Source organism: Malus domestica, chromosome 17 (assembly GCF_042453785.1).
Source record: "Malus domestica chromosome 17, GDT2T_hap1".
Classification (NCBI taxonomy): domain Eukaryota; kingdom Viridiplantae; phylum Streptophyta; class Magnoliopsida; order Rosales; family Rosaceae; genus Malus; species Malus domestica.
Genome location: NC_091677.1, coordinates 13,032,855 through 13,042,651, shown reverse-complemented (window position 1 = coordinate 13,042,651; position 9,797 = coordinate 13,032,855). Strand labels below are relative to the sequence as shown.

The window sequence follows — 9,797 nt, the reverse complement described above, 5'->3', positions numbered from 1 at the left end:
GGACTATTTGTGAATTTCAACACAACTGGAAGTATCGTTTGATGTCAAAGAAATTACTGGTATATACAAGTCACATTCACGTCTAAATCTCATACGAGAGAGGAAGTTATGTGACGAGAGAGATAGAGAAACAAGGATAGGCAAGTATTTCCGCTCGGGCAGGATGACGCTATTGCTCTCTCCAGGCTGTGTGATGACAACTTTACTGCAGGCACTCGAGATATATTTCCAGGTCAAAATCAGGTATAATTCAAATATTTACAAGTTATATGGTTGCAACAAATTCAAATAACAAAAATAACATACCTACGCTGGTATTTTGGATCTCCAAAACCCCATTGCAAAAAAACATGAAAACATCAAAATCCATAGAAATGAATACGGCGAAAACGCCATGAGCTTTAGCTGGCAGTCATTCTTCATACGGTTATGAATTTCGTCTCTAAACCTGGCTTCCGATAGCAAGCACAAGAACACAAACGATTTCAAAGAAAATGGATGAAATATTATCGTCCTAGCGGTGACAAGCACAAGAACGACAGGTAAAATGGAAAAAAACCATCTCTACGGAAAGTAATCACAACAAGATACTGCATTTGGGAACATGCACCAACCCCTTCTCCAGTAGAGCCTTCTGAAGCAAACTTGTATTCAACCGGAGAGTTGTCAGATTGCAAGAAACACACCGTGTAGGCACTTCCACTTGGACATAATTACTGAAACATTCGGAGGAAGTTGTTTGCGTATGCCATTGGCTTGACGTCAGGATGTGGCTGCAATATTATACAACGAAATTTTTTTAGTGCAACTAGTCACGACATTATTGTACAGTATGTGCGCGCGCGTGTTTTAAAAAAATGGAGCAGTTAAATTGACCGGAGTCACTGACCACTGCTGAGAAAGTAACAATGTTAGGCTTCAAATCTGGTGATTCGAAACGGATAAAGGCACCCTTGTTACCCATCTGCAACGTGCAAACCATAAACCAAAATTATCAGATGTGCAAAAATAATCTTCAATAAGGTTTCTTATAGAACAAGTTTCACAAGACGAATTTATTAATGATAGAAGAGTAGCCGGCTGGCAATCATTCAGTTACCTGATCACAGTAATTTGGAGCAGAAAAAACAGTGATGAGTTTGCCATCATGCTCAATCTCATAACCCTCGTCCTTTACTTCATGAGATCGCACAACTAAATCTGTAAATTAACAGCCAGGTAAATCCTCCCGTACATCTTTTGGTAAGTAACACCACTAACTTCAGTAAAATGACTTGTGAACACTTGTAAATTTACCTAAATTGTTTTCCTGCAAAAATTTTTTTGTCACATCACCACCAAAAGAAAGACCTACGCCTCGTTTGCTCGGCCCCCTTCCAGGTGCAGGTTGTGGATCACTCCACAGCAATTCACACATTAACCCTGATGAAACCCAGAAAAACAAATAAAAAATCTGCTGGCTAATTAACGTACAGAAGGTTTGTGAAATTGTGCTGGCATTTTTTCAAGCTTTGAATTCACCTGGTGAAGGCCAATAACAGAGGTAACCGAAAAGCAGAATAAAGGGAAGGAATGTAATAAATTACCTTCCTCAGGAGGTTCACAAAACCGATTAATTGCTCTAATGTCGCTGAGTTTCACTCCATCAACACTGAAAAGACCCCCATGGACTACAAAAACCTTCCCATTGATTACATGAGCCAGCGGTAGACAACAAAACACTTCGGCAAACAGCTCCACAAACTTTTCACTTAATTTGGACTGGACCTCGCCCTCAAAACCATATATCCTATTCATGCTCTTGCTCTCATGGTTTCCTCTTGCGAGATATATAGCTGAAAGTCATACAACAGGTTACCAATTCAGAACAATATTTCTTTCCAATAGAAAAAAAGAAGTTGGAACATGGTCAGATTAATGAGCAAAAGAAATGTGTTGAAAATAATATTGAAATTGGAAGGAGGAGCAACACAGTAATATCTCACGAAAAAGTAATTGAAAAGTGGCGTCAACTTGACTTCAGAAAGGATATGGAAGGCCTAAAAAAATTTCTAACTACACTAACAAAAAAATTATAAACAGATCAAGAAAACAAAAGGATTCACCTGATGGAGACATGCACTTAAATGCAAACAACGTTAGGATCACCTCCAAAGAAAAAGATCCCCTGTCCACAAAGTCTCCATTGAATAGATATGGATTCTCGTCTGAAGGAAGCCCGTTAAGCTCAAAAATATTTAGAAGATCATAGAACTGCAGGCAATACAAACAAACAAATGAGAGAGTGCCTAGAACATTAATAGATACATATCATGTAGACAACCACCAATACCACCAAAACTACCAAAACTAGAAGCTATAATACTTTAGTCGGACTAGGCTGGCTTCAGAAAAAACCATAAGACAATATGAAATTGAAATATTTATTGTTTCACCTAGTATTTGACATTTTACGGGTCAATACCCCTTTATTTCTCTATCAATTAACTTTCTAAGATGTTGTATGTTGTTCAAAGTCAAATCAAGCACTTGATCCAGTATCTTATGGATATGGAAGAGATGTATTACCTGACCATGTACGTCACCACAAACAGTAAAATGTTTGCCCTCAGGAATGTTTATATCGACCAGAGAAGGCATGGCTTGCAACATTTCTTTCGTCTGTAAAACAATTTGGAACGCATATCTACAAAATTGATACCAGGTGAAGTGAAAAAAGTGTCCAACAATATTTTGCTGCCAAGGTCCATGACAGTGAGTACTGTAATTTCCCATACATACCGTTGGTGTAAATTCTTCTGATTCTTGAAATCCTCCATCATTTTCTTCACAAAATCCAAAGTAACAACGTCTCCTTCTATCCTTGCACCAGCATATTGTGTCTCCACATCTAAAGTTGAAACAGATATCACTTTCATTAGCTCGAGTGCTAAAGCACGTAAATAAGCTTTACCCAATGTAAACGTAAATAGGACCTTATTATATCATTAGTTTGAGAGTGAGGGTTTGGCCATAAGAGAGTCCCTCCACTTATATAATCTATAAAATTCAAGGGCACTACTTTTATGTGGGTACATGCATGACCTTCACCAAGGCATCAAATGTTAAAAATATGGAACATACTATTTTCTACCCGATTGTACATGTCAAAAGGATGGATGCTGAATCAGTCATCAATATCCAAAAAAGAAATTAGCAACTCCATTGCATTGCAATAAGTGATAACTTTTACGACACGTGTGGCTGTAACAAATAATATGCCACATTTGAAATGAGTCCAGAAAATCAAAGTTGCTTACCAAATGAAGCTAGATAATGCAGGCACACAAATAAACACAAACAAAAGAAAGATATATCCGCTCACGAGAATTCTTATTCGATGAATACTTTAAGCTTCCTGGTTTGATTATTTTCTTAGCGTTGCAAACTTGGTTTTTTTGTTCCAATTTTCTGTGACCAACTTTAGATCCAGAGCAACATAGACTTTAGAACAAGCAAACAAAGTTCAATCCCGACTCTAAGAAAGTTGATCTAGAAAAAAAAAAAAATATATATATATATATAAGGCCTAGATCTACCCACTTGGGTTAGCTAGAGTAAATATCATCCACGTTCAACTCTTTTTAACTCCATTAAGACCATGCATTTGACTGAAAATCCATTCTCAAGGAAGTATGCCATCTAAATGGTAGGATCAAGAATGCATTAGCAGTGAGTGAATGAATATATTAGTTTGTAATACATCTCCTAGAACCTAACAGAACTTTCCAACTATTAGAAGTTATGAGAGTGACTTTGACTATTATCTTATGCTTCATTGATTGTGAACTCAAACCTAGGTTATTTACTCGACTTCCATGAAAGCCACGCCACCAACGTGCCCCTAGGGCCACCATGATCACCACCACTATTGTGGCCACAACTGCAGTCAGAACTGCAGTCACTTCTGCTCTGAACATAACCAATGCTGCCACAACTCCTAGTCCAATTGCTGCTATGTAGTAGTCTGGTGACATACTGGGGGCCATTCCTATAATGATACAATATATAAGAATACTACAATTAATGCTATTAACAGACACTATTTAGTCTAGTTCACATTAATAGAATTTTGAAATGAAATGATAATCAGTTACTTAATGCTGATCAAGCTTATTTGGTGCTAACAAAACTGAGGATATTCCTTACTAACGAGCAACCGAGACAAGAAAAAGGATCCTACCCCGACACCAACAGAAACAGATTCAACTAATGCGTATATTATACGGCGTTAACTTTTGTGTACAGTTCATCCATCTGTAAAAACAATTTGGACAACTATGTAGTCCCAAAAAATCCATGAAGCGTAACCGACATGAGAGACAGGTGAGAACCCGATATGAGAGGATCCTTCCATATCAAACTCAACCCAATGAAAACTCATTCATCCAAAATATCCCTACTAAACGCCCCATTTAATGAAATTTGAATGTGCAAATGATCACTTGTTCAATAAAAATGAAAAATAAAAAAAGAGGAACTTCTAGGTAATAATGGACCCTCTGAACCATAGCACTGACAAAATCGCCTGTACAAATACTACCCAAACACCACCAGTTCCATCCCTACTGCCATGATTATAGTTTTGGTACATTACATGGTCAACATGCTCACTTCTGCAGCTCTCTTATCTTAACCTAATAACATCCACTACCAAGGCAACCAACACTAACGAATCTTAGAAATACACTCAAACTTATCAAACATGGAAGCTGCTTTAAGAGCTGTAAACCTGTTTAATTCAGAATCAATAAATGACAAATCTAAAAACTATCTTTCATAATTACAAGTGTTGGTGAAAATTTGAGCCTTGAAATTCTTAAATATCCCTTGGGAGTTCAGACAAAAAAGTCAGTATTATGGTATTAGTGCACTATATAATGGCTCAAGTAAAACTGATACAAAGAGGGATTGGTAACAAAGTTTAGGATTTTACAAAGAAATGAAACTGAATCGGGTAAATAGTAACAGAACCATGAAATAAATCAGGTACCATCATACATTTCCAAGAAAAGAAAACAGACACTAGTGTTGGCGAGAGCAAATCTTGCAGTTAACAAAACTTCAAACCTAAAAGAGAAAATTTTAAATCGAACTACTATATTTTCTTTAATAAGAAACCAATTCCACTAAAAAGATTAGAACAAAACAGGGGATGCATCGGCCTGTTATCGCATTCACTCTTTTTGAAATAGCATGCACTTGAGCACATTTCAAAGAATAAGATCCACACAATGCCTTGAACATATATATCAACATTCAGAAGCATATACAAGCAACTCTAACAATAATAAAACCATTGCTTGAAGCATACAATGATGAAATTCTGCAAAAAATTGAAACGTAAAAAGACAAATACAGAAATAAAATCTATATAAGATAAGCAGAAGAAGGTGGAAAAACTCGGACAAACATAACAATAAATAGGACAGCATAAAAGCAACAACACTAATACCTATAGAATGATAATTAATAGAATCAGCTACAGGACGCCTTTCAGCCTCCGGTACAGATATTGCTTCAGCAAATTTAAGTTTCATCACTGCTTTCTCACATTCCTTCAATTTCTTGGTAGCATCAGGATCATTTGGACAGATTCTTTTGACCTATTTTAGATCAAGGGAAAAATTCAAACAATGCAGCCTCTTAGAGAACGTTACCAAAAGAAAATTTGGTGCCCGTTTTCAAAGGCATCCTTCTTCTCAAAGGAAAGACGATGGCATTACATAAAAATCTTTGCACACTTTGATTTTTCTTTTCTTACACTAGACCTAAGCTTGTCTTATCACATTGAAAATTCTGATTAAGGAGCTTATGAAATTTGATAGGCTACCCCAGCCGCTCCATGTTCAGATATGGGGGACGTACCATGTTTCAGTAAGGGTTCCAATTGCACAAACCATAACCATCTACAGTTTAGCATTGCTCCAGTAAATGTGCATATTAGAGATGTGAGCCACAATGAATAAGGACAAAGATTGTGTTCTAAAACTTTCACAGACATTTAAAATGCAACTTTATAGTGATAAAATGACGAAGAATTACGACCTTCAGAATGTGCAGGCTTTGACTCTCCAGAAATTTAGATTTATCTTTAATGAAAACACTATCAGATGTATATGGTAAAAAACAACCAACTAGGCAGATAACCATTTTCACATGATGAATAGATTGTTTAAAATCCTCCTATCAATATAGATATTTTAAATGTACTGGTCTCAATAAAGATATTTCACCTTCTTGCAGTTTAATATGAATCTGATAGTAGGTATTGAAATTTAATTTTTGTCAGAATTTTCAAGAAGAAAAGTGCTGGAGAATGTACCTGCTGAAAATCTTTTAATGCTTCTTTAAATTTCCCCATAGCAAGATAAGCTGCACCTCGCCTGTAGTATCCCTGCAACAACAGAAAACCATCAGAACACAATCACACATGTCTAAATGCATAAAACCTAGGGGATAAAACATGCCTTTGAATATTTGGGATCAACTTCAATAGCCTTGGAAGCATCTTGTATGGCGCTACCATATTCCTCCAGTTTAAGGTGGGCAATTGAACGATTGGCCCAGTATACAGCATTCTGACTGTTTAATTCAATCGCTTGTGTATACAGATCAATAGCTTGAGCAAACTTATGAGCTGATATCATAGAGAAAATATGAGCACACTGATCATACCCCAAAATAAACACACTACAAGTACAAACAAATCAAAATTAATCTCTATGCGAGGACTGCAGCATTCTCGCCAATTGTGAGGAAACAAATAGATAAAGTCAATGTCTCGTATGAATTCATTCAATTCAGTGCACTTGTGTGAGCTCAAGATTCTAAAAGATGCTAGGCACTAGTCAGGCGGCAGATTGGGGCTTAGCGGTAACTAGGTCGGGCTAGGTGGATTTAAGTAAATTTATTATATATCGTATAAATAAAAGTCTGCTTATACTTAAAAATACATAATTGCATTGGGATAAATAAATTGAAAATGAGAATGGCATAAGATTATAAAAGTTTTAGAACATAACAATGTATTAAAAGCGTGAGGCATGGGCAAGGCGTCTGAGGGATAGCCCGGCCTAGGCGTCACGGGACCTAAATTTTTTAATATATACACTGAGTGTACACATATATTATAAATATATATACACACACATATATATACAAATATTATATTATATATATATATAATAGAGGATGAAAAGCACAATGAGCACACATATAACAATGCACGCAGATAGCACACACATCCATTATATAAAAAATATAAAAATCAGAAAAAAAAAAGTAGAGAGACAATAGTACAAGGAAGAGGTCTGAAGCAGTTAAAACCTATCCAAAATTTGGGTTTAGGAGTATAAAAAAAAAAAAAAGCCCCTGAGGCGCACCTAGGCGGCTCCGGCGATGCCTTCCGCCCACTCCCTTAAAACAGAGGCGGCAACCTTCACGCCTAGCCTTAGAGGACGCCTAGGTGCGCCCTGAGGCGAGCCTTTTAAAACATTGGAACATAATGAAAACATGGGGAACAAGCATATCATGTGTGTTCATCTAAGTATCCGACAAGTCTCTTACAATTTATCAAAGAAAATAAAATGCAAAACGAAAGTTATCTATTTTCTATCTAAGTGAAAGTCTCGACTTAGGCGGGTCTGGGCAGGCTAGGTATGCGCCTATGCAGGTCTAGGAGCCCTTTCTTAATTTTCAAACGACTAGGGGTTAATCGGAGCGGTGGTCACTTGTTAGGCTTTTTAGAATAGTGTGTGAGGTATAATGTTGGCCACTTGTTAGGATTTACTATTTAGCAACACCGAAAGTAAATCTCACTTGTATCAAATCTATTTTGATTATTTAAATTTTGAGTTGTAAATACACGTACATAAAATCCAAGAAATTAAAAGGATAGTTTATTTCATTGCCATACATATTAAATTAAATTAAAAGGAAAAAAAAGGTAATGACAAATTGTAGAAGCACGGATTATTACCTTTATATGCTTCATTGGCAAGGAGTTTAGCATCTTCAGCTTGCTTAACATTAGCATTATCAGTTTCCATGATGGGCATAAACTTTGTCGTCTACAATAAGTAAAGTGGAATATTAGCAAATTACAGATTCCATGATTAATTTCTCATCCTCACTTTACAATCAATATCAGCTCTCAAGTAAGGTTGAGATGACATATCAGGCAATAAACAGTTCATCTATCCTTCGAACAGACAAAAAAAATTTAAATTGCAATTCAAGAAAACATCAATGACTCGTCAATATGAATACTAATATGCTAGTCATACTCAATGCCCATTAATACTTTTCTAGTTCAACTTAGCACTGAATCAGAAGAATTCATTATACATGTACCTCCGATGACTAAACTCTACGTTGCCATACATCGAATGATTATGATTATTTTCTACCAATCGGAAGCTATATTCTTCCCCAATAGAATGTTCACAGCCACATAATGTTAAATGTCACATCTGCAATTGTGTAAAAATCTCATTTTCCATCGGAATACCATAAACGACATTCAAGCAATTGTCTTTTAGCATCGGACATGGCAAAAACGGATTCCTCCGTTCCTGCAGTTACTAGTTACGGACAAAAGTTAGCTCCTTTAGAGCGATTAACAGCTTCACAACTGTGACACACAGCTTTGGAAGTTCCAAAACTTCGGCGTATGCTAACGCTATCAACACCTTACAAAAGTGTCACAAAAGACACAGACCCATTAACCTTAGAAATCGAAAATGTCCTATTCTATCATGTTTTCTTAATTATTAATTAGTAATTCCAACAACCCATGTGAAGCAAAAAAATTCTAAATCACCAACAACACAAATTGAATGAAATCCTATGTTGTCCAAAAATGATACGTACAGCTTCAAATTCTAAGATTTTCAATCTCCGAAATTTCGACAAAAATTGGGACCCGAAAGCAGACAAACCGACCCTTGAAACAACTTTGCTCGGCCAATGTGAATTCTAATTAAACAAAAACCAAACATATGATCCACTAATTCGTAAAATTCATTAACAGCAACCGTACGGAACAGATATTTAAATAGTGCATCAGTTAAAAGAAACAGTTCGGGAAAAATTTACAAAAGAATAATCCTTTATTTTTCTCAGAAACCAAACAGGGAACTAACCCAATAGAAGAAAGTATATACCTATTGCATCAGCAGACAGTATCAGATCTCGGCAGAGAGAGAAGAGATACCAGAGAGAGACAGTTGGAGGGAAAGAGAAACCCTAATTTTATAGGACTCTGGGTTTAGATAGATATACAAGGGTTTAGACTTCAGAGGCAAAACTATGTATGTCTGGGTCTAGAGGGGAGTAAAGGGGGTCTTGGTCTAGTTCAGTGTATGTCTGGCTCTAGAGGGGGGAGAGAGAGAGAGAGAGAGAGAGATTTTAGGAAGCTTATTTTCTCTGTGATTTAAAAAAAAGAAAAAGAAATTGTCTTGTTAGGCTTTCGTTCATGTGATTCAAAATAAAAGACAAAGTTTACTGATTAGAAATGCAATTTCAGGTTGTAAACAATTTAGTCATTTTGGATTTCACAAGATTTTAATAAATCTTTTTTTAAGTAAGATTTCAAAGAATTTTAATAGAGTTTACATTTTATATGGATATCAACAGACTTATATGGATTTCTGTTATAGATTTTTATGGATTTGTATGAACTTGTCTCGTGGATTTCTTAGGATTTCTAAACATCACCAAACCAATATGAGCATGGTACTCAATCATTTATCTTT

At 36.0% G+C, this 9,797-nt stretch overlaps 1 protein-coding gene across 3 annotated transcripts; it reads right to left on the bottom strand.

The window, feature by feature from the left end:
* Positions 1–351: 351 nt before the first annotated feature.
* LOC103405195 (serine/threonine-protein phosphatase 5-like) lies at positions 352–9,510 on the bottom strand. Of its 3 annotated transcripts, none has more exons than XM_017324286.3 (14): positions 9,207–9,505; positions 8,021–8,111; positions 6,510–6,679; positions 6,365–6,436; positions 5,495–5,645; positions 3,836–4,030; positions 2,782–2,890; positions 2,569–2,686; positions 2,106–2,253; positions 1,587–1,835; positions 1,297–1,422; positions 1,100–1,200; positions 890–964; positions 352–773 (listed from the first exon to the last, which is right to left on the bottom strand). In XM_017324286.3, the coding sequence occupies exons 2-14, from the start codon at positions 8,097–8,099 to the stop codon at positions 714–716; spliced, it is 1,653 nt and encodes a 550-aa protein (XP_017179775.3). In that variant the 5' UTR covers positions 8,100–8,111; positions 9,207–9,505; the 3' UTR covers positions 352–713. The 3 variants fall into 3 exon arrangements, with proteins under 3 accessions (XP_017179775.3, XP_070673254.1, XP_070673255.1); XM_070817153.1 differs by having other exon boundaries at positions 2,782–2,911; positions 3,869–4,030; XM_070817154.1 differs by lacking the exon at positions 3,836–4,030 and having other exon boundaries at positions 9,207–9,510.
* Positions 9,511–9,797: the final 287 nt, after the last annotated feature.

Coding starts and splice junctions, on each gene's coding strand:
- LOC103405195 (XM_017324286.3), bottom strand. CDS start 8,099: ATGCCCATCATGGAAACTGATAATGCTAATGTTAAGCAAGCTGAAGAT. Junction 1,836..2,105: donor TAAGTGCATGTCTCCATCAG/GTGAATCCTTTT, acceptor TATGACTTTCAG/CTATATATCTCGCAAGAGGA. Junction 1,423..1,586: donor TTGTGAACCTCCTGAGGAAG/GTAATTTATTAC, acceptor GGGTTTCATCAG/GGTTAATGTGTGAATTGCTG.